Consider the following 25,309-nt stretch of genomic DNA (forward strand, 5'->3'; position numbering starts at 1 on the left):
AAGGATCTGACTTTGCAAGTGTAAAACATTTCATAAAATTGAACAAGTTCCCATTATCAAAGCATAATGTTGTGTTTGAACCGCGATGAGTATCATTCTTCACCTCTGCACAGCACCCAAGTCAGAAGTCCTCATTTAGTACTGGCAAGTCATTTAGTCCATAAGGTAACCAACAATGATAAAATACCTAAACTATCCCCGGCTCCACCATTGGCATGTATGGGGTCATTACAATCCCTGACTGCCAAGCATTTATAACCTCTAAATCTCTCTCTTGGGAAAACTGATCTCCAGCTTCAGTGGAAGATGGAGAATTTACATATAACTGCAATCACAAAACAAATCCTGCTTCCAACACTGACAATGCACAACAGGCATTTGGAGGCTTGTACAAAATGAGCTGATAAGGATTTTTACAACACTGACTGTAGCACAATTACTATCTTTGTTAGCAAATTCCAAAGGCAGAACAAGAGTTAAAGTGTTCCCAGATATTAAAGCCAGAAGGATGATCAGGTGCTCCAATTTGATACCATAATTATGCTGCACTTCAATCATGCAATTCCTAATTCTGAATGCTTTAAAACAGGCTTAAATAAATAAAAGTGGTATCTCCAGTCACTCAGGAGCTCTTTCCATCTTAGCTTTAGGCTATGGTTTCCTGTACAACCATGCTGAGAATAAACTAGTTTGTTATTTACGGTGATCTTTACCATGACATAATTTACTGAATAATCTTACCCTTAGTCCCTCTTAACATGTTGCTGAAGAATGTTTTTGCTTAATAGCACTGTCTTTGGTGCCCTAAGTGCACTAAATGAAAGGCATAGGCCCACTTTTAGAAGTTTTCAATCATTTGTTGAAGTGTAATATCTATTACACACAGTACATTTTAGTCTCATAAATTAATCAAGAGAACAGCAAAAGAACCAGTGCATTTAATCAATGAGAACAAAGACACACTATTCTTTTCTAGTCATTTTTATGTTTCACCTACATCAAACTGCAAGCCCATATCACAAATTATTCCCCAAAAGGTCATATTGAGAATACACTTGCTATTATCAATGATATTCATGTTTGTATAGCTTCTTGTTTAAAAGCCTATACTANGTTGTTCTTGCAATATAAAAATAAATAGAACATTTTAGATATTCATAAAATTTACATGTTCCTGAAACATTAAGAATGGTTCAGTCTATCACATTCAGAGGTTGGAATAGGAAAAAACTTTTTTAAAATAAAATTTAAAAAAAGTTTCTTTAAATGTCTCCCCAATTAAAAAGTATTAAGAGGGAGGATCACATGCTTAACCACTTAAATATTAGTAAATATCAATACAGTCCTCTATTTGAAAATACCTATGAATACTTCATACAATTTCAATGTCCTTTATAAAATTCTTTGCAAAACTGTTTGTGATGCTTTCAGAGAAAACACTTATCTCACAAACTCAAAGGAACTAAAAAAACATGTTCTAAATATTTTAAGTATTTGGACAGTAAACATACATGTTAAAGCTTACCAGAGATTGGATTCTGATGGTCAGACAAATGCAAAAAGTGAAGATAACCACAAATGAGTGCTATAATACGTTAGTATTTCTTTTTCCCCTTCCACAGATCACACTACTCTCTAGAAGTCGGAGATGCTTTCATGCGAATCATTATCTTCCATTTCCATGTTAAGTTCCAATGAAATAACAAGACTGCTCAATGACGTCACCATGCTCCAACACCAAGCAGCACTAAGAAGCCAGATGCCCCAAGGGCAGCCAGTGAGACCCCACTAAGAGGCTGACCCAAGCTCTCATGATGACACGGTGACTCAATTTTCCACGCAGTGGTATTGCAGAGATGATGTACTTCACTATTAGCAGCGTACATCTCTACAGGAACACACAGATCACTACACGGCATTGGTGCTCTGTTTTTCCATAAACTACTAAAAACATTTATGATTTTGCCTGCTTTAAAGCATCACTGTCTTAAAATCAGTTCAGAAGTTACCCAAACATCAGACACCAAGTCCTTCAGGACCATCTCTTCTCCTCGTTATAAAGCAAAAAGCAGAGCACCAATACACAATTATGTGTTTTAGCTACTATCCCAAAAATAAGAGGCTGTATTGCCAACAACTGCATATGCTTGACTGACACATGGATGCCTGACAGTATTTCAAAAATTAAAATCCCTTTTCTCACTGAAAAAGAGAAAGAAAACCAAAACAAGCATCATGAACATTTCAGAGCTTCCCTCCCTCCTCCCTCTCCAATCAAATACAGGCTCAGAAACTCCTCTTTTTCACAAGCAATTACAGAACTGGAAATAGTCTCATACACTTGGAAAGAAAGAAAATAACATGGAGGCACACACACATCCTACACCAATCCCTAAGCATTTATGAGTAATTTGACATTTCACCCAATTTGGGACATTAGGACTACTAAAGAAACACTTGGCAGTGCAATATGCTGATCCATTCTTAACATAATAACCTCATTCAACAGATTAAAGAGGTACATTTATACCTTGAATTCATTTGAGTGCAACAGTAAATTACTTAACAAGTACTTAAAGCACATAGTCATTAACTCATGGTTCCTTTTATTTTATTTTCACTTGGTCTTATTTTGTAAGACTGCAAAAAATGAAGCTGTAAGAGCAGCAATTGCTCATTTTCTCACCAGGAAGTTTGTTTAGGGTTGTTTTATAAAAAAAAACTTTATATGTTCTTATTTGCATATATACAGATAAACAGCATTAAGGATTTTAGACCAAAGGATTTAAAAAAAATTAATCAAGATGTTCAGTAGACATTTCAAGTTAAGGTCAGGCCAAGATTTTTCACTGAACGGATTATAACATAAACCATAATGCTAAATATAAACTTTTACTACAAAATCCATCCTTGTCAGATTTTGGAGATGCTCAGAGTTCGAGAATCTTCTACTGCAAGCGACATCAAGGGACAAGGACAATTAACACCACGCACAAGCTGACACGCACAGACACACACGACAACCATGAAACATCCCAAGTCGTTCTGCTTCCCCTATACAGCAGGAGTTGCAGCACGATCCCTCATGAAATCCTAAAGGGAAAAAATAGCATTCCACGTCTGTCAGACTCAATCTTGAAGTATGAATTAAAATGCTGTTTATAGTCCACAGACAGACATCCTCAGAAAAATATGGAATCTTTCATATGGTACAAAAACACATTATGATACTTCAACACACATACATCCAGTAAAATTACCAAGCTGAAAATAATATTCCAGGAAATCTACAGCAGTCTTTTACATTTTTTTTCCTTTGCTTATCCCAGCTCAGTGGCAATATATGCCAAACAAGTCACTCATTATTCAGACTCCGCCTGAGTTTTTGCTTGTTTTTCTTTAAAGAGAGAAGTATTTCAAAACTGCAGCCACAATAGACAGCAAAGCGATCATACATGAGTTACTGGGTTAATTTTTAGTCACAATCTTCCTTAAAAGCTACAAAAGTACTAAATATATAGAAACACAAATTTAGTATGGTTACATTCTGAATTTCTTTATTTCCACAGTTTCTTGTACGTAAGTTATGACTGTCAGTCATCATCTCTGTCATCTATACACAACTGTGACGGAATTAGGTGAAACGAAGGCCAGAGGAAGCTCAAAAGCCATTTAAGTTTTCTCTTATCTTGACAGAGATTTCATCCCTCTACATCGCACAGAGTTCGAAGTTACTGGAAAAACATTCAGTATTATTTCTATAACTTACATTTGTCTACAACAATTTAAAGGAAAATACCACTTCTAAACCGAGCACAAGCAAGTCTCAATAGATACTAAATTCAGAAACTTAACACTTATGCAATTAAAAGGACTGCTGACTAGATATGTAAGCACCAAAGAAGATTAACACTCAGTTACCAATAACTAGGCCTGTTATTGACCCGCAAGACAGCAGACTACAAATAAAAGACCAACAATGTCTGCAAAGAGATAGTGTATCTTACACTTGATTTGCACCTTCTGATGCTACCAGAAGAAATGAAACAAGTGTAACACTGGGGATACAGAAATAAGCATATAATTTCAGCACACAGTCCTGTTACTGTTACTTGTGTAACTCATCATTAAGAGCCACACTGCAGTACAGTAGTAAAAAAACCAACATCCTATTATTAAATGCATTAAGACACTAAGACTATTGTTGAATGTGGATCCACATTTTCAGCAGCTTTCAACACTGTCCCTAATACTTAGCATAGTACTTAGACACTGTTGCTTAAACAGCTGCTGGAGAAGTTCAAATCTCAATTAATTGCATACCAAAAAATCAGAGCCCCGAAAACTTCCTGATGCTAATTAAAACAACCAAACACACACAACCATAAAAAAAAAAAAAAAAAAAAAAGACATACAAACAGAAGGCTGGAAAAATACTTAAGTCACATAGGACCTCAATCAATTTGGCTGACCAATTCGTTTAACACACTTAAGTAGAAGGTTATAAAACACTCTACAATCAACTTTTAGTTGCTATCCAATCTATACCTTACTAGAAATACTGCCTACATTTTTAAGTCTGTGGTCCCATTCATCTAGTATAAGTTCATCAAGTGTAAACTTAGAGAAGATCCTCTGCTGCCTGTTTTAGCCATTTATAAAATGGCACTTCTCCACTATACTCAGAAGAATCTGTTATTCAAAAGTATGTAAAGAGATGATCAAGATACCCCTTAAGTTTAATTAAAACAAATACAAAGCTGTTTTCAGAAAGTTTCTTTGAGGCAAAAACCAAACATCAGTGGTACCTGCATTTGTTGCTCTTCAAGGACTACAGTAAGCTTCAAAAGTATGTTAAATTTCTAAACTATAACAATAACCAAAACCTCCAACTACTTTACTTCCTACTCTGTTCTTCTAATGTATTTCCAAAATTCTGTACTCATTTCAGTTTGTACAACACCTACAACCCCCAGCAAGGAAGGCTAATTATAAAGAGTAGTTTGTTTAGGTGTCCATTCTCTGTTGAACAAAGCAAAGCTACTTTTACTGTTCTGGACCGTCCCCAACTCTGTACTGCAAGAAGAAACAGAAACGGGGACAAGAACTTCAAGCCTGAATGCCTACAGTTCTTAAATATATGTTGTAATTGTCAAAGGTACTGAATATATGAAGCCTCACCAACACCTCAAAATAGTATCATATAACATTAAACGCAAAGGACAAACAATTAACAAAATCCACATAACACAGAGTGAAGTAAGAAAAAAAAAATCATGAGTTATTTCTGGCACACAATAATGCCCAAATAATTTAAAGGAATTAATTGCTTGCTCAAAGAAAAATGGTGAACAACTTTACTGTAACTTTTTTACTCTACCAAAACACATGTTAAGGATCTGACTTTGCAAGTGTAAAACATTTCATAAAATTGAACAAGTTCCCATTATCAAAGCATAATGTTGTGTTTGAACCGCGATGAGTATCATTCTTCACCTCTGCACAGCACCCAAGTCAGAAGTCCTCATTTAGTACTGGCAAGTCATTTAGTCCATAAGGTAACCAACAATGATAAAATACCTAAACTATCCCCGGCTCCACCATTGGCATGTATGGGGTCATTACAATCCCTGACTGCCAAGCATTTATAACCTCTAAATCTCTCTCTTGGGAAAACTGATCTCCAGCTTCAGTGGAAGATGGAGAATTTGCATATAACTGCAATCACAAAACAAATCCTGCTTCCAACACTGACAATGCACAACAGGCATTTGGAGGCTTGTACAAAATGAGCTGATAAGGATTTTTACAACACTGACTGTAGCACAATTACTATCTTTGTTAGCAAATTCCAAAGGCAGAACAAGAGTTAAAGTGTTCCCAGATATTAAAGCCAGAAGGATGATCAGGTGCTCCAATTTGATACCATAATTATGCTGCACTTCAATCATGCAATTCCTAATTCTGAATGCTTTAAAACAGGCTTAAATAAATAAAAGTGGTATCTCCAGTCACTCAGGAGCTCTTTCCATCTTAGCTTTAGGCTATGGTTTCCTGTACAACCATGCTGAGAATAAACTAGTTTGTTATTTACGGTGATCTTTACCATGACATAATTTACTGAATAATCTTACCCTTAGTCCCTCTTAACATGTTGCTGAAGAATGTTTTTGCTTAATAGCACTGTCTTTGGTGCCCTAAGTGCACTAAATGAAAGGCATAGGCCCACTTTTAGAAGTTTTCAATCATTTGTTGAAGTGTAATATCTATTACACACAGTACATTTTAGTCTCATAAATTAATCAAGAGAACAGCAAAAGAACCAGTGCATTTAATCAATGAGAACAAAGACACACTATTCTTTTCTAGTCATTTTTATGTTTCACCTACATCAAACTGCAAGCCCATATCACAAATTATTCCCCAAAAGGTCATATTGAGAATACACTTGCTATTATCAATGATATTCATGTTTGTATAGCTTCTTGTTTAAAAGCCTATACTAGCAATACTACTGTTTACAATTTTACCTGCTTCCTAAGCTGTTAGAGACAGGTCTGAAAAGGTTTATTTACTTTATTACCTTCTGTAAACTGAACAAGTTATAGGGGGTCTTTTTGTAGCATAGGTGTGCTAACTGTACACGTTTTTACTTATGCTTAAGCAAGGTATGTTAACATATTGGGGTTTGCTATGTTGGGTTGGGGTTTTTTTGGATGGGTGATGGTGTTTGGTTTTTTATTATTTTCCCCTCCCATTCTCCTTTCTTTGCCAGCTTACCACAAACAGTTATAGTCATAACTCTGTTGTGCGTTATTTAGATCACAGTAACTACTGAAGACTGAAATACTTCACTACCAATCCATTTGTCAGTATTTTAAATTCTAATTTCCAGATTAGCCTCTGAAGAATGCAAATCCTGAGACAGTAATAAAGATTGCTTTTCAACATTAAATATTTTAAAACCTTGTTTGTTTGACAGACGCATATATAGATGACTTATTACTTATGCACTGCTCCAAAGAGTAGCCAAAACTGTAGTGCTAAGGAACGTTTTCTAGAAATTATGTTATCAGTTGGAGAGATAAGGCAGATGCTGAGAAATTATCTTAAGTGCTAAATTACTGCTTTTACAACCCTCTGGTATCTTTTGGTCCTTCCTGTCTTAAAAGACAACTCAATGCCAAGCACTGTAGCAGTCCTCAGTTCAAAGGACATCATGGCATGCAGAAAATGCATCTATAAAAAACATCAGAAAAAGGTCCATCAAAACAGGTATTGCCACATACAGATCATATGTCAGCAGACATACAAGGTGCAGACCCTAAATTCCTTATTGTTCTTTACCCAGAGCAGAGAGCTAACAAAGTCAATTCCACCAACAGTGGGTATTTTATTTAATCAGATGAAATGAGAAACTGGACTTGTCAGCATGACAACAGCAAGCACATTTTCTTCACCAAAGTGCTCTTTTTTTACTCATTTGACTTGCCATTACTGAGGTTAACAATTTTCTTAAGTTCCATAAAAGCTACATTGAAGATATGAACAGACTTTTTTAACAGTCAATCTCCTAGAATTCAAATCATGCAGTTTTCAAAATGGTGACAAGACTATGAAGCAAGTTTAAAATCTGCAAAACAGAAAATAACATTGCCCCTAGGATGCAACTAAAAAAAATACCACCATAAATCTATGCAAATCCACCCTAAATCCTTTGTCATAAAGTATCTTTTCCCTTTCTCAAACACAGAGCAGCAAAACTTTCAGTAAATGAAAAAGCCCATATAAACTCTAAAACTGCTTACAAAATCAAAATAAGTATGCAAAAGTTACCACATCAAAAATATAATGGAAATTTCCAGTTCTATTTTAATATGTTCATTCACCGCTACTTATTAAAATCTTCAAAAAGTATTCAATTATATCTGTAAAAATGTCACTTGTACCTGATCAGCCTTCCCACTACATAGTTGCATACATGATGAAAATTAATCCAGTTTCCTGACTTTACTCTTGCTTTACAATCTAGGACTAGTTGCTACTACCAGAGATTCTCAAAGGCTGTTCACAGGTCATTCAGTTCTCACGTTCAACTTTAATCTTCCAGCCTCTCCACAGACTTGGTAACAAGCCAAAACATATGTCCCACACAGAAAACATTTCTAAAGGGATCTTTTAATAAAAATTTATCTTAAAAAATTACAAGATTGTTACATAATAAAGAATACTTTTCATGTGTTTAGCATGGCCTTTTCCTCCTTTCTCTTTTGCTTCGCTGTTGGATGAAATGAAAAAACAGTTGAACACAACTTGCACCAGCCTAAAGAATGCAAACAACTCTACAGGAAATGCCATCAAGGACAGGGAGGCAGTTATTAGTTCTCTTATCCTTCATTCACAAAATCTGCTTTTTAGTAATGATAAACAACATTTCAGATTAAGTTATTTTTAAATTCACTTACAGCAGCCTTTATAAATGCTGTAAAATAAACTGACTTTTTACGTTTTCACTTTATAGATAATTCAAGAATAATATGTCTGTACAAGATCTTACTGCAAGCATCTATAGCATAGTAAAGCACAGAGCATTGTCTACAAAGACGTAAAACTTATTTTGAAACACTAAGTATAAATACATAAAAAAATTCGTTGTGATATAAACATGCATTTTTCATGCTTAAGTTTCAAAAGCATAAAAATAAAAGAAATCCTCTTCTACACTTCTAGAGATGAAATACTAAGCTCAAAAGACCATGTCTAAAATTGACAGGATTTAATAACTAAACTGAATAAATCAAGGTAACTGCTGCAAATCCAAGAAATTACGATAATCACGCACTAAGGCCATATCATGCTTCAAGGTAAGAAAAAAAAAAGATATTTAACAACCAAAAACCTGGCCTTCATTTTTGTAGACTGAAAAATTAAGAGATGACGAATCTACCAACATAAAAACACCTATGGCATACCCAACAGGCCGAAGAAAGACTAATCAGAAGAATTACCAGTGTTTGGCAGGGTTTGGGGTTTTTTGCTTGGTGGTTTGTTTTGGTTTTGTTTCTCTTTAAATACAGAAAATACAGAGTATTATTTGTATCCTCTCTTTAATAAATAAAGTTTCCAAATTAATTTTCCACACAGCATTCTGCCAAGCAGTTCATTTTTAGTATCTCTTTTTTCTGATCTTCACTATGACTTGAAATAAAAGTCATTCACACTGGGGAAATAAAAGGTTCTGGTTCTCAAAGCAGATACACTCCACACTGTCTATATTTAAAAGGCCATGCCCTGATAACAAACATAGAAAGAGATGCAAATGGTGTTCTAAAAACTGAACAGACTAAAGACTTAAAGATACTGGTGCGTCCTTAAACGCAATTATATACAGGTTTAAGAAAAGCTGGGAGTTAATCTATACAAGGCATTACAGGGGTCAGATGTTTTTTCAAAGGCACACTAAATGGAATTTTACAGCTTCTTTGCTGGCCCAATTATGTCATCACTCACTTCTTTCTTCTACCTTTTCCCTTGCCAGGTTTAGAATCACTTGGGATGTATTGATAGAAATCTTCAGTGATGGATGTGTGTGCGCAGATGAGACAGAGAGAAATTGGGATTTTAAACACAAGTATTTACAATATGTCTGTTTCTTAAATGTTTATGTACTTTTAAAACACATTACCATTTACCTCCTGTAAAAGAGAGTATAATCCAACAAACCAGAAAAAAACCTCTAATTAGAGACATCTGATGGCCAAAGAAGCAAAATAACGTATCTTGCACGACCTTTAGTTAGTAACGAAACCTAAGCTGCAGATCAAAATTCCAGTTGAGATGACAATGTAAGTACCTTGTCCTGAGATCCCCTGGAAGCGGAAGCAGAGGTGATCTCACTATGTTTTTAATGCTACATACAGACATGCAGGGAGAAGTGCTGCTGTAAATTGTCTGACAGTCCACAAAAGTGACCTGGCCACTACTGTAATGCAAAAAAACACAATTATTTTTGGTCTCCATTTAACAGAGTCATATCCTGCTCTGTGTAAAGAATCTAAATGATTTTCCAACTGCAGCTAAACAAAAGTGTAGTGTACCTGGAGATGACAGATTGAACAAAGAGGCAATGTGCATGGGAGAAGAAAGGATATGATCTTTGGCTAGCCAAATAACAGAGGAAGAAGGTATTTCTGGCTATTGTTACCCTGAGGGATTTAAACATTCTGGAAAAACTACCAATCATGACAAACTGCTAACATATGCTCTTAAAATCAGGGTACAGACACATGCTAGCTGTCATTTTCCAAAATGTTGAGTATCAATGAGCTTATGATTCCCTTACTCAGCTGGGATCCCCCTGAAAGCTAAGGGGGCTTTTTAACTTGGTAAAAAAATACTAAAACAAACACCACACAACAAAACCAAATCACACCACCAAAGACAAGTGGGAGCCATGAACAAATGGATTAGAGTCTTGGTTTAGAAAGTTCAAATGAAAGAAAACCAAAACACATTTCTGAGAAAACTAACTGCTAGCAGCACAATGGTGATACTGTCAGCTGTAACACCTCAGTCTGTCTTCTACCACCTTCAAGTACTTATTGACTAAAAAAAACATAATCAGAATGAAACTGTTGGAACTTGTCTCCTAGCACTCCTGGAAGACAAGCTGCTACTCATTATAGTTCTCTGGTATCTTAGATAGACGTGATGAAAGTCACTAAGGCAGTCAACACCTCATGATCAACATAATCAGAGACTGCTGATAGAGTTAAGATCTTCAATATTAGGAAAATAATCCAGCCTTTCTCAGCGACCTATTACTATTATTTTTTCTATTTTTTTTAAATAAAGTTTGGCCAATGACAATACTCCTAAGTTATGGCACCAAGAAGACATTTAAGAAGTACTTCACCTCCCATTGCTAAGGCATTTTTCCCACCTTGTGTTTAGTGTCTTATTTTGTCTCCTTACTGGACGCGTGGTTTTTCTAATATTCTTTTCTGTTCTCCCACACATTCCGAAGGCTGCTTATTTATCTTAAAATTTATCTTAAAAGTTACTTCTCCCCTTATTGTAGTTTCTTACATAAGAAGTTCTTTGGGAGAAGCACCAGTCTTCCTGTCCACTTGCAAACCCATATCATAAGAGGTCCTCAATACATTGAGGAATTTCCACACATAATTAATATCAAAAAATCACACTTCAAAACTGATCTTTGGACTCCTTCAGCCTGCACACAAAATAGCCTTTCACAACTGATACAACTTCTCTGCACACACTGTCAAAGAAATTAGACTATTCACATGTACGTACTATTAAGACCAGCCAGTGGTCATTTACTTGAAAATGTGAAGGTGGGAGAACACCCATAGTTTGAATAGGTGAGGGTTGGAGAAAGAGAGCAGTTTTCATACTCTGACTGCACAGAATTGGTGCACCAGATTCAAAGGCTCACCATCCCTCTGCAGGCCCGAGCAGCTCTCACCATGGATTAACGCTTTGAAGCAAAACCATCAAGACCAAAAGTGGCCTAAGTTCAATTTAAAGAGCCACAACAGTGTTGCTGAACTTCCTTTTCCCCACCATACTCATTTGCCTAAAGCATCTCCTGGCTGTCAAAGAGAAGGCTTTACTTACACCACAGACTTGCAACTGGTTCAACCTTCAAAAAGTCAATACTTAAAATAGAGAAGCTGAGGCAGGATGGACTCTAGGCTTGTGGAAAGAAAAAAAATCTACCTAAGAATAAATATTATTTCAGTATAATAAAAAAATCTAAACTATAATCACCACTAGCATACCCATATTCCACAGTATTCTTCTGTCTTGCCCTGTACAGTGGGAATATACACATTGCCACAGACTGTTAAACACCATTTACCCACACAGTAATTTCAAAGCATAATCAATACAACCCACCCCCTCAAGAGAAAAACTAGTTCTTTAATATAATACCTGCATATGCCGGGACCTGAGAAACAATATTTCTAATTAGACAGAAACATCACTCTGCTTCATTTCACCGAATGGCTGTAACAAGACCTCCAAGTTACTGCAAATCAAACTATCAGACAGTCCATATTTTAATGAAGTTACAGGCAGTCTTACCTCTCATCCTCACCATCTACGAGAGGCGTTGTCAACGGCAGCACCTTCAGTGGAAAGAGGGATGCAGAAGATGGCATGTTGCTGCTACCCCCATCCGAAACAGCTGATGCTCCAACACCACTCTCGACATTGGCAGCTTGAGGTAAACCCACCAATGAAGGTTCTGTAGGGCGTCTGCCATCTTCAATTTGGCTTACAATGGACTGAGCTAGTGATTGTGCAGGGAACTGGGTAGAGCTTAGTGGCATCTGCTGTGGCATACTCTGTGCCACTGGCATACCTATACTTGTTGATATCAAGGGAGGTTGACTAACACTTTGAGCCAAACTGCCATTCTGCACAGCCGAAGCCTGTGCTATATTCTGTGGCTGTCCCAAACCTACAGAAGCAGAAGGTATGCCAGGAGGCACAGCTGAACCAGCTTGACTTGCTGCAGGAACAGTACTAGCTGAGGGTATAGGGCTAACCGCAGACAGCTGCTGGCCAGCCATCCCTTGGACTACAGATTCCACTCCTTGTGCCTGCGGCTGTACAGGTAACAAGGTATTTTGTTGAGCAATGACCATTTGCTGAGGAAGGCTTGAAGCACTAGCCTGTAATCCCTGCTGCATTATTCCTGTCTGCACAGGCTGCACTACTTGGGAAGATGGAGGAGCAGCAGTTGACGGCATAACTGGAGGTGGAATTTGGTTTGCAGCAGAGGGTGGTTGCACCACAGCAGCTACGCTTCCCTGCTGCCCAACATTCAGCATTTGACCACTGGCAGCTACACCTGGTATTGCTGCTGGAGCATGAGCAACAGGCTGAGCTGGGGCAGCGGCTGGATGTGCTTGCACTGAAGGCTGCATGCCCTGTGCCTGGGCAACAGGAACTGGCTGCCCAGCTCCTACTCCTGTAGAACTTGGCTGCATGGCAGGAGCTGGAGTCTGAAGGATCTGTTGATGTTGAATGTAGTCCGGCATAGCCCCCGTGACAGAGTTTTGGTTCACCGGCTTAACGTGACCTGCGGCCATCTGCGTAGGAACCGGCTGTTGCTGCTGCTGCTGTTGCTGTTGTCCGTACTGCAACTGCTGCTGCTGCACCACTGGCAAAGTCTGCACAGGCTGTGCTGGCTGGGAGTATGGCAGCTGCTGTTGAGCCATACTCTGAATGGCAGGTTGCTGGTGGCCCAGGGATGGGGATACACCTAGTATATTAACCGGGGCTGGCTGAACCCCAGTAACAGTGGTTAGACTGGCCTGTGCAGGGGGTTGGACCCCTGGCTTCTGCTGTGGATAGTTTACTTCTTGAGAATGCAGCTGGACTTGTGCAAGCTGTGATTGAGAAACACTCTGTGGTATACTAGATGCTGGAATTGCTGGAGGAGCAGCACTGCTAAAATCCATCTGCTGTGGACCCACACCTTGAAACGCTTGCTGCTGTACCACAGTAGGTGCTCCCATTTCTCCACTTCCCACACTTTCTGTATAGTGACTCAGTGTGCTTACACTGCTGCTAACAGAACTCCCACTGGTGCTCTCCCTTTCAGAAGTCACTTCAAGCGGGTTTTGTTTTATCGTCTCTACTGCTTTGTTTACTGCTACTCCTTCTGAAACTGCAACAGTATTTTCTTTATCATAGAATTCAGTGCATGTCCATCTACCTTTTTTGAAAGGTTCAGAACTAGAATCTAATTTTACAACCCTAAACCTTGAGGTGCCAGATGCAGCCGGCTGTGGGCTTGATCCCACTGCCATTCCTGCCGTCGGATTAGTAACATTGTTAATGACACTAGAGGAAGCACTCGTACCATTGCCAACACCACTCAAGATATTCACATTAGCATTGCTGCTTGTTCCAGACAAAGCATTTACATTACCAGTACTCGTGATGTTGCTTAAATTTATAGTACCAAGCACATTGCTTGCCACACTAGAACTACCACCACCCATATTATTTAAGGTACTAGTTCCAGTAGCAGGACTTACACCTAAATTGCCAGGAGTACTTGTAGTGCGTATATTAGACACAGCAGATGCCGGGGAACCAGTGGATGATGCAGCAGAAACTGGTGCAGTTGATATAACATTGTCAGAGCTTCCAGTTGTTGATAGTTTTCTAAATGATGGACTGGGCGGTGGTCCTCCAGAAATAGGGGCACTACCTACGCCAGGATGCGATGGATGATGGTGTCCATGATGGTGGTGGTGAAGATGGTGGTGATGATGAACGTGGTGGGGGTGAACACTTCCATTGATCACAACACTCTGCTGTGGGTGATGAGGAAGAGGAGCATGCTGCTGAGGAAGATGAGGTTGATTTGGAGAAACAGCCCCAGGAGTCTCTGCCTCTTGGAAGTTATTTAGAGTCTCTTCAGAGGAGCTCCTTTCAGGTTCTCCCAAGTCAGTGGCCCTGGATAAAGACACATCCAAGATCTCTGAAGACGAAAGGTCTTCAGTGTGAGACTCATCCAGATCATCATAGCTTTCTGTATCCTCAGCTATACTGTTATTAGAGCTCATACTAGCTGATATTTGAGCAGGGGTCACACTGGTTATTTGGAAGCCACTTTTCTTTTTCATCTGAGCTCCAGTCTGTGCAAGAGGCTGTGGTTGGAGCTGAGACTGCGAGAGGAGGTTCAGGCTTTGTGGAGGAGGGGGTATCGGCTGTGGACCCGCTGATGAAGCTGCTGCAGGAGATGGAGGCGGTGGCTGGACCAGCAAAGGCGGCTGATAATCCTCGGCAGAGAGGGCAGCGCTCCCAACGCCGGTACCTGGTGCAGTGGGAGCAGTAACGCAGCTGCTGCCGCTGCTACTGCTGCTGCCCCTTCTAGGAAACATCGCCGGGTGCGCCATCTTCCTAGCACTAATGTCTGCGGCTGAGTCAGGCTGGTGCATTGTATCGGGTGTATTTTAAGAGTGCAATCCCCCGGTATGGAGAGAGACAGACACACACACAGATACACACACACACAGTTAGCTTTCCGCTTAAGGCAGGGCAGAGAGACACCACCACGCACAACCACCCCCCCCCCGGCTCCCGCAGCGCACGGGCTGAGGCGGCTCGGCACCGCCAACCACCACCCCCTCCCCTCCTCCTCCTCCCTTCCGAGACAGGGAGGGGGCGAGCACCGGTCCTCCGCCGCCTCTGAATGTGACACTTTCTATCCTCCGCCATTCACTTTCTTTCTCCCTACCCGCCCCCCCCCCTTCCTTTGATTTCCACCACCACCTCCCTCCTCGGCCGCCCCCTACTCCCCCCCCATACACACACTTCCCCAGCCCCCCGACTCGCCTCTCCCGGGGAGCAGCCAGCCGGCCACCCCAAGGGCGAGCCCCTTCCTCCTCGCCGCGGAGGCTCCGCCGGGCGCCGCGGCTCGCCGGCAGCACCGCCCTCCTTGCCTCCCTCCCTCCCCGGCTTGGCGGGGCGAGGGCAGCCGGCGGGCCCTCAGGGTAGCCCGGCGAGGCGGCCGGCGCCCCTCGCCATCACCGCTGCTAAGTAGGGGGAGGAGGAAGGCGCGGATACGTACAGGACTGGCGCACAGCAGGGCGGCAGCGGCAGGCTGAGCCGGGCAGGGACATCCCCGTCAGTGGCAGCCATGGAGCTGAATCATTTTGGGCATTAGACAGATGGAATAAGGACGGAAGAAAAGCAGCAGCAGCCCGACAAGAGAGTCCATGAAAAGGAAGGAGGGAGGGAGGGAGGAAGGGGGAGCCAGCCAGGCAGCCTCTCTCTCTCCTCCCTCTGTGTCTGGCTGTCTCTGGAGGAGGCTCCGCTCCGCACGCTCTTCCTTCCCCCTCCGCCGCCTCCTCCCCCTTTATAACAGGCGGCACCCACTGGTCCTCCGCAGAACCGCGCCTGGAATCTATCCTCCTCCTGCCGCGTGCGCGTCCGCCCCGTCCTTTCTTCCCTCGGGGTCTACTCCCAGCTTCCCCGCCGCCGCGGGTCTCTCCCTCGCCGTGCCGGCCCCGTCTCCTCACGGAGCGCTGGAGGAGGCGCCGCGGGGGGGGAGGAGGGGAGAGCTCGCCAAAGGGGAGGGCGGGCGAGAGACAACGTAAGATGGCGGCGGCCGCCGCGCACGCGCGCCGCGCCAGCAGACATAAAGCCCGTCTGGCCGGGGCCGGCGGAAATGGGGTTCGGCTCGCGTGGCGGAAATGGGCGAGCGGCGCCGAACGCGGGCAGGGAGGGGGTGCCCCGGCTGGGGAAGGGGCGAGGTTGTGGCCCCGGCCATGGCGGGCAGCCGCCACCCAAGGCTGCCTCGTGTCCTTTCCCCCCTAGGTGCCCCCTCTCTGCCTGCAGCATGACTGTGCCTCACATGACCTGCCGCCGCCTCCCTCCCCTTCTCCTCAGCTCCGCTGCAGATTTATTCAAGTTACTCAGCCCCGTCTCCTTCCTCCCCTCCCTCGGTCCAGAATATTCCTGCCCGCTCCTTCCCCCCGCGCACGGGGAGGAAGGCGGAGTGTGGGTGCACCTCCCTTGCTCGGGGCGGCCCTCCCCTTTGTGCCTCGGGCGGCTCGCTCCGTGCCCCCTCTCCATCCAGCCTGGCGGGGGTCGCCGCCGGTGACTCCCCTCAGGCTCCGAAATGGCCGCCGCCCACCCCGCAGGCACTCTCGGCACCGCCGGTGCTGGGGAGAGCGATGCCCGGAGGCGGCCGGGTCAGGTGGAATCATTCATCTTCATCCACAAGCGGCGTGTCTACGTGTGTGTGTGTGTGTGTGTGTGTCTGTGTGTGTGTGTGCAGGAGCTGATGAAAGCTCAAGAGGAACCACTCCGAAGCACTGATCCAAAAAAAAAGGTCCTGTTCAAAAGTATTTTTAAGTTGCTAAACGGGATTGAGGTGAAATCAGCCGACCATCCCTCGATGTCTCAGTGCCGGCATCCTCAGAGTCACGCAGCGAATCTTGGCACACCTGCCATTGTGGGGCTGCTCTCATCCCATCCCAAATGGAGTTTCTCCTCTCTGTGGAGTGACAGCCATCTGATCTCTGGAGACACTCGATGCACATATATCTGCCAGGAGATTTTCCTTCACATCCTTATGCCTGTTGGCTTGCAGAGATACCTGGCAGATATGGCCACACAAGCCTGATGGATCTGCACCATCAGCATCGCTCTGCCTCTCCCATCAGTGGAACCCTCTCTTATCAGCAGAACTCTCTCCAAGTGTGCTTTCAGAGCACGATAGCTTGGGTGTCCCGAGTTCTTACAGAGAGGGGGACAGATTTGCACCCTCTCCCCTGTTGCTCCAGCAGCCTGGTAGTAGGGTATGCATTGTACCTGAAGAGCAGCTCCTTTTCCCACCTCCTGGCAACACGGCCTTGTCTCCAAACAGAGGCAGCCATGAGCTGATGGAGGTGTCTTAAATCACTGCTTTGAAACTGCCCTAGGTTGCATGGAGTGATAAAGTGTTTGCAGGACTTGATGGGCTCTGGCTAGTGTTGTAATCTCACTATGAAGCCTGCTGATTAGGACAGTCAACAGGGCACAGGGCTTGGCTTTTGCTGCAGTGAATATTTAAGCACATAAGGAAGAGTAGTAGAGCTTTAACAAGAAAAAAGTTGTGAGAATCCAAGGTATTATATCATATAGCTGAGTCATTAGAGAGTTCTTGTGGGAGATGTAAATGTTAGTTCCTTCAGGCAGAGAGGAGATTTGAGTCTCCCATGTTTAGTGTGTGGTGTTTAATCACTGAGGAACTAAAAAGCTGCTTTTCTTGCTCCATTTTGTGAAAAGGGCGAGGATTCAAGGTCACACACATAGTGGGAGCTTTTGCTGCCTGTTACTGAATTTCACCCTACCATCTTACCTCTCCCTTCTAACCTGGCTTATCTAGCTCTCAGTTGGTGGGGGGATAGGGGTGGCTTTCGAGAAAACTCTGCCTTTTGCAGCCTAATTCCTTTTATCTGGAATGCAGACTTTCAGCTCAAGTCTCCAGGTACCTGAAAGGTAGACTTGCAACCCTGGCTTCTTCCATGGCTGTACTGCCTTTGACAGACACTACAGAGCAATTGACACAAAATCAAATAAGATTCTGCCTTTTCTGAGAGCCAGATAATATTTTTTTTTTAAACTGATAATCAGATAGAAGACCGTATTTTAAGATAATACTGCCTGAATGTGAGCTCCCTCCAACTCTTTGTGTAACTCTCACAGATTTCAGGACAGCATCACAAAGGTACCCACAGTCTGTCTGTATCTTGGTGCTTGGTGCACTACTGAAGTCTTAGATTGTCTTTAATGAGATACTCACATGTGTAAACATTTTTTAGATAAGAGTTTGATATTGCAAGCCAACTTCCATTATAAATTCTTGTTCTATCTGCTTATAACTTTCCCAGAACAATTTCCTTGAGGAATTAAGTCTTCTATGATGAGCTGCAGCTCAAAGATGATTTTTTGAATGTTTGAACAGAGTCCAACTACTTTTAAAACACATAGGCTATGCATACAGATTAGTTGCTTTCTAGCCTTAAAAATTTGTGCAAAAGCAAGTCAAAAAGGATTGAGCTGCAAAGTTTGAATGCACTTAATCGACATCAGCAAGCCTGAAAAAAAATTAAAATAGTAGTATTGTTATTGCTGAATTGGTTGTTTTGCCCACACTAACTAACTTACGTTCATTTTAAATAGTTGGTAGTCTTTGGGGCTGCTTTTTAGTACAGCATATGAAAGTTTCTTTCAATTGCTTGTATGTAGTTTTCTTCTTATACAAGAGAAACTGAAGAAAAAATGAAATTTAGATAACAGTGTTATTTTTTTCTGCATAAAGTGGTCACTGACCAGTTAACAATCCAAATGATGGTCTAGACTAGACATAGCACATCTGAAGTGGTATGTTTGAAATTAATTTTTAGTGCTGTAAATATGAACATTTCCCTGTTACACCCTTTGTCTTTGTTTATCTGTTTTCTTCAGGTATACACTTACTTCTCATGCTTTCATTTTTTGTAAACCTCAGTCTAAGCATGCAAATGGGATTCTCAGATTAATTATTTTAATTTTTTTCATACTCATTAAGGTTTATGAAATTAAAATTAAACCACTGAAATTTATAATTGTTATGGATTGTGTTCTCTAGTTGTTCAAAGTGGGGAAAGAAATTTCATCATATACCTGATTTACAAAACACCAAATATTTAAAAATTCAGCCACCACACAACTGACCACAGGTGGACAGTAAGTGAAATTACCCAGTAGTTATTCCAAACAGGTCCACCTGCTATTTTTTAATTAACCATATTGATCAGCTAGCTGGACACAGAGGTTCTTGTGTCATCATTGGATGGATTCAGAACCTTGCTGACCATGGTCACTGCTCATGACTACAGGGCAGACAGTCCTGTGATCCCATCATTACCTCAGTTGGAGACGGTAGACTGCTGCAGTGTTGCCAGGATAGAGGAATCCCTTTGGATTGCATCTCCTGAATACATGCTTCCCAAATGAACAAGCACAGATGAGATTGATGCAGTCCTTGCTGCCAGGCAGGGAGAGTGAATATCTGAAATAACACTTATTTCAACTTCAAAATCTTATGATTCAGGCTAGTGCAAGAGAACAAGATCTTCACAGTGTAAATATTTAGAGATCTGTCTCCCATATATGTAATATTTCTTCAGACAGGAAACAACAAGCCTTGTTACTACCACAGATTCTCCAAGGATACCAAAAAAGCAGTATTTTAATATTTTCTTTGTTTGGCTCCTTTACTATTTTACACAGTTGTATGCATTCATATATGCAGTAGTTTATGTCTTTGTACAGAGAAATTTTAAAGCCAACAAACAGGAATACTATGGGGTTTTTACTCAAGACAGTCAGAATTATTGCAAATCAGTCTGATGTGTGCTTTAAATCCTGTGTGACTGCTTCATAAATATTTTTTTAAAACTTTAATGAAAAGAAATTTTTTCTTAAGAAGCTGCCATTGTTGGTTTAGACAGAAGGCTTTTCTGTGTTCATTAATATTGCTGACTGTAGTCCCTAAGTTGATTTGCAAAGATGTATGCAGATTTTTCTTCTTTCTTAGAGAAGTACTCATAAGAAAATTCTCACCTTTCAGCTCTGAAAATGTGGTAATTCTGCTTCTGCATTTTCTTAGAAAGTTCAAGCCAAGTCTTGATCTTCCTTTCTTGTTTTGTTTTTAGTTGGCTGGTTGGTTGAGTTGATTGAGTTTACTGATTCCAAAATGCCTACTGAGACATTTTTCATGCCGTATTTTAATTCTTAGTAAATAATGTTGAATGTTTGGGAAAAGGAAATTTTCTCCCAAGTTTTTATTAAATAAATGCTTGTAGAAGTCAACAAATCTAGCAATCTTTTTGAAAATATCAGCTCTCTTTAGACTAGTCATGTCTACTCCAATGCCAGTATACTCAAAATCCTATCTTTCTAGATCATCTGGAAAAGTTGCTTTAAAATATTCATTTTACCTGCACTTGGGGATTGTGGCAGAGTAGGTAGTCTTGTTTTTAATGGAGATTGCATTCAAATTCCATTTTTATGAAAGACTTCTAGAAGCTTTATCATCATGTTAAATTTTATAGACTGTAAGTGCATAGACTATGTGCAGGACTATATAGACTATATTGCAGAGCGAGGGTTAAAAGTAAACCCTTCACCAGCCCATGACTAATGAGTTAACAGTGAAAAGACCACCGTGATTTTATCGCAGTTATCATCTTACTCTCCTTTACTTCTCCATTTTCACTTGCGTTTGCAGTCAACTGATGAACTTGCATCTTACAGAAGCATCAAGTTCTGGAAAGTATTTCTCGGATACCTCTACCTACAACTGTAATGAATACAGCACCGCTGTAGTGTGATATCATTTTATTTAATTAAGTGTTTGTAGAGTATAGGTCTTAGATTGTTAACTATTTAATCTTTGATTAGTCAGCCAAATGGTATATATAATTATCCTGAAGATTAAATAAAATAGATGATCAAATCAATGGAAAATGATGCAGCAGTTAACTAGACCCTCCCTTTTTTTTTTCCCCTCTGAAAAACCAATGAGCAAAGTAGCAAGTCAACCATTTTTTAGGTTAGTTTTAGTTTTTATGATTTAATCATAAAGATTTGCATAAGACTGTTTAATAAAGCTGGAAATGTGAGCTCTTAGTTTGTAGTTCTCAGTCGCAAAAACTGTGTGGAATTGTTTTCTTTTGGCTGATCCTAACCATAACAGAGGAAAGCATTTAGGAAAATGCTTTGTTTAAGAACATGCTTTGTGTTCCCTGACTACACTGGGAATTCTGTGATGTCTAAAAATTCTGCAATTTATGTGTGATTTTCTTGAATGATCAGGGTGAATGTGTCTGTTGTGATAAGACACAAATCTTTAAAATCTCAAGCTAGGAATAAATAATTGTAATTTTTTTCCCCCAAAGAGACAGGCTTCTTTGATGCCGAGTTCTTTGGAAAAGTAGGATGTGTGCCTAGTTGGTATTTAGCACAGCCATACCAGTTTTGTCATATTATCACACAGTAACTGGAGGCAGATAGGGTGTCCTAATTGTGAAGGGTGCAGAGAAATTCTTCTTGAACTTATTTGTCTGAATCTTGTGTATCTAATTCTTATCTCCCTTTTGGCTGTGTCAACACTATTTCTGCCCATCTAAAACATATTCTGGGGAAGCAAGTATTTGCAGAAATCCAGAATTTTCTATTGGACAGTACTTGAGCAAACTTCGTTTTTTAGATGCATTAGTCCTAGTGTAACTGAACTGCTTACTGAAAGCAAGCACAGACTGGTCATGAGCACAGCAGAAGTAAACACAATTTTTATGAGTAGTCACTTGGTATGTAACTCCAGTAACAAAAAATCATCTATACTATATTATTTCTCTGCTAAAGAACATACAAACTCATTCACAATAACAGTAAATTTAATTCTTCATTTCTGTGAGGTCTTTGTTTTGTTTCCCTATTTTATGATTTTTCAGCCACCTTCTCTCCAATTATCTCTGCATTTTAAATACTGTATATGACATTTTTGGTTCTGCACACATACACTGACAAGCCCTGGAAAGTCACATTAAAAATGTCCTTGTGACAAAATTTAGTGGGAAACAGGTTTAGGATTTCCAGCTCAAGCATGAGAAAAAAATTTGCCTTTATCACGTTCAGTAGAACAAAAGATGTGCAAAGTCCTGACAGTTCAAACACGTAGTCAGAGGCTTAACTTCAGTCATGTGAATAGTCCCTTTGACTATTAACTTTTAGTCACTAAACCCCTAAAAACTTAACATTAAATGTGTCAATATTTGTAGGATCAGCAGACAAAAAGATGAGGTATGTGCTAAGGTGTGGTTTAAGATTATGTTGACCTTTAGTTGGTAACACTGTTGAGTCCTTATCAAGAAGAAAGTTACTCCATATGCTGCCAATATTTTTTGAAAGATGCCGACATTTTGTCTAATAGGAGCTTTGTGTCTTAGCTTAAAAGCCAGCCCCGCAATATTTCACTGCTTGAGGATCAAGCTACATTACCTCATTTCCAGTTTTACCTGTTATTAAGGCATTTTAACTGCTGTTAGTAAGAAACTAGAAAATTCCCTATTTTAAATAAGGCATCAAATAAAAACGCATGCTTCTATTGATTAGAAAGTGTTTTACTCCTTCTCAGTCTTAATACCTATATTAGTACTTTCAGCACGGAAGCACTGATGAGAGTTTAAAACCCACTGGGGTTACTTGCCGCATCTCACTGCAAAATGAATTCCTAGATAATACATGAGGAAAGGCAGAAATAGTGTCAAAACACACCTCAAACTGTGCTTATGAAGAAGCCTGTCCTACTTGAATAAGGGGCAGTATGTCAGTGTGTCTGTCCTGTGACACAAAATACGGTGACATGATAAGAGAAGGAATTGCTTTCTGCAGCAAACACCCCCTCCCCAGTGTCTCCCAGTTGTCTTTTTTAAACCATCTGTGGGAAGCAAAAGACAAATCATGGTCAACGCATATCCTAAATCAAGCTCAGAAACATGCAGAACACTTGCTCTCAAATTGACAGGTGCCTCCTTAGCTGCTAGAGAGGATGGCCAAAGGGGAATCCTTGGTGAGAGGACTTCTGACAACTCCCTGTTGGCGTGGGCTGCGGGAGATGGTACTTTTTTACTTGGTGCATAGAGGAGGAAGTTAATAGGATACAAATGAAATTCATAGACATGAAGATGAGAGGTGGTGTGTAAACCAGGCAGGTCCAGGAAATAACATGCAGACTTAGCATTTCCAGAAGATGTATATTTGCTTAGTTCACACAGTTAGTAAACAAAAAATTATATCTGATTTTGGAATATAAAATGCATGCAAAGTAACATTTTTAATGTTTGGTGACATTTGTAAAGATGGTGTTGCTGGTATACCCTATGAATTGTAATAATTTAAGGACATTATGGTACTAGAAGTATATTGGAGAACAAGAAATAGCCCGGAGAAATGCAACAAGAGTAATGTTGTAAAAAGCTGGAGTTTCAGTCGTAAGATGTGTTTGTTTTGCGAGTGTCCGCAGGCTGAGGCATTAAATCACAAGGTAATAATCTGTGACTATTTAAAGGAGGGGGGTGATATTTCAGACCCAGATTCCGCTCACCCCCAGTGAGGTACCTGAATTAGAAGTGTTGCTGTAATATTGCTTGTAGAGAGCAGGAACTTTCAGCTACATCCTCTGGAGCTGTCTCATTGACTGCTAGGAGAGCCCAGGGCAATTAGATGTCTAGCGTGTGTCTGTCAGTAGGGACCTAGAGTAAGGTGGGAGGTATGTGAGCCCATGGCATAAAAAAAGAATATTTAGACTGAACATCAGAACAAACAGTTTGGAAGGTATGTTGGACACCAACAGTGAAATACAGCCTTTGAGAAAGTGGTAGAAAAAAATCAATTAGAGTGACACTCAAATTTAGCCAGGATAGATCACTAAAGAATTACCTGTACTGGGTAATCCTATGCTGATCAGGAGAGGGCTCACATAATCTGTAAGATTATTCCTACTCTTATTATATACAGTACTTTCATCTGGCAAAGGACAATAATCAATAATTAAAGGCTTTTACCTGATACCAGGATTAAAGTGACAGATGATTATCCAGTGCAGGGAAGAATGTGATTTTATTCCTCAGCATTATGCTGGGGATAAAATCACATTCTTTATATAGATAAATATATGAGTGCGTATAAACAGATGCATATGTGTGTAAATATATGTATCTGTGGTTTTATATGTGAAAATATATATTGTATTGCTTTATACATATAATCTTAATATATTTTTCCCAACTGAAGCTTTGTAGTGCTTTCATTGTCTGCTAATTGACGCTTCTTCATCCTCCTGCTGTCAGATACTATTAGCTGAGGGTATTCTGAGCCTTGTTCGCCCTGGCCTGGGCAGCTGAGATCTCCTTCCCGTGTTTCATGTCCTCATTCTCACAAAACTGGACAGTTTACTACATTCCACATAAACATGACCTCTCAAACCTAACACTGGTGAATAGAGGAAAACAGATTTGTGGGTTCAGCCCTGGCTTCATGTTGCTGATGTTGCCTGCTCTTCTCTACTCTGGTATCTACTGCATTTGGAGGCAGTGATGTTTCCTGATCATTTAAAAAGCGTTTAAGAACACCAAATCTGTATTGTACAAATTTCTTCACTGTTCAGCTTCTACTGACTATCTTAACATACTCTTAACCTATCATTTAAATGATATACTATGTTCCTTAGCACACTTCAATGCATTTGTTGAGGTGCTGATTCTGGCTTTTTTTTCTTCATTTATCTTCCTATCCTACTTTTCACTTCTCCTTTTCTGTAAGTCTTTCTCCTTTCTGATGCTTAGAGTATTTTCTTTCTCTGCAAAACTTCCCCTTTGCTGTGATCAGCTCTAGCACAGCTATACATAGCTGCCACCACTTTCAAAATACTGCTTCCAGGCTTCCAGTTAGACCAGCTTCTCGGGTAGGGTCACAGAGAGGTTATGCTGCTTCTCAGCTAATCCTCTGAGGCCTAGAAACAGGTTTTTCAAGCAGAATAAATAACTCTGCTGAGCCATTACACTCATTGCAAAGTGTTAAATAGCTGATTTCAGTGTTTTTGTAGACAATGATGAGTGAATACTGCATTTTGTTTCTTTTTTTAGCCTGCTTTCCTAAGGAAACAAAGCTTACACAACTGTTCTGCCTGGCTGTCTGTCTGCTTGTCTGTCAGCCCCTCTTCAAT

General features: G+C 40.6%; 1 protein-coding gene across 2 annotated transcripts in view; it reads right to left on the reverse strand.

Moving 5' to 3' along the window:
* The window catches only part of TSC22D1 (TSC22 domain family member 1), a 98,419-nt gene extending 82,353 nt beyond the window's left edge, over positions 1-16,066 (reverse strand). The window contains exons 1-2 of one of the 2 annotated variants that reach the window (XM_017815059.1): positions 15,620-16,066; positions 12,112-14,978 (exon numbers count right to left, since the gene is read on the reverse strand). In XM_017815059.1, coding sequence (XP_017670548.1) covers positions 12,112-14,945 — 2,834 coding nt within the window. In that variant the 5' untranslated portion in view covers positions 14,946-14,978; positions 15,620-16,066. Of the gene's footprint in view, positions 1-12,111; positions 14,988-15,619 lie in introns of those variants that run through there. The other variant, XM_017815058.1, reaches the window with a different exon arrangement.
* Between the last annotated feature and the right edge of the window lie 9,243 nt (positions 16,067-25,309).

Source organism: Lepidothrix coronata, unplaced genomic scaffold, assembly GCF_001604755.1.
Source record: "Lepidothrix coronata isolate B3197 unplaced genomic scaffold, Lepidothrix_coronata-1.0 Scaffold48, whole genome shotgun sequence".
NCBI lineage: Eukaryota > Metazoa > Chordata > Aves > Passeriformes > Pipridae > Lepidothrix > Lepidothrix coronata.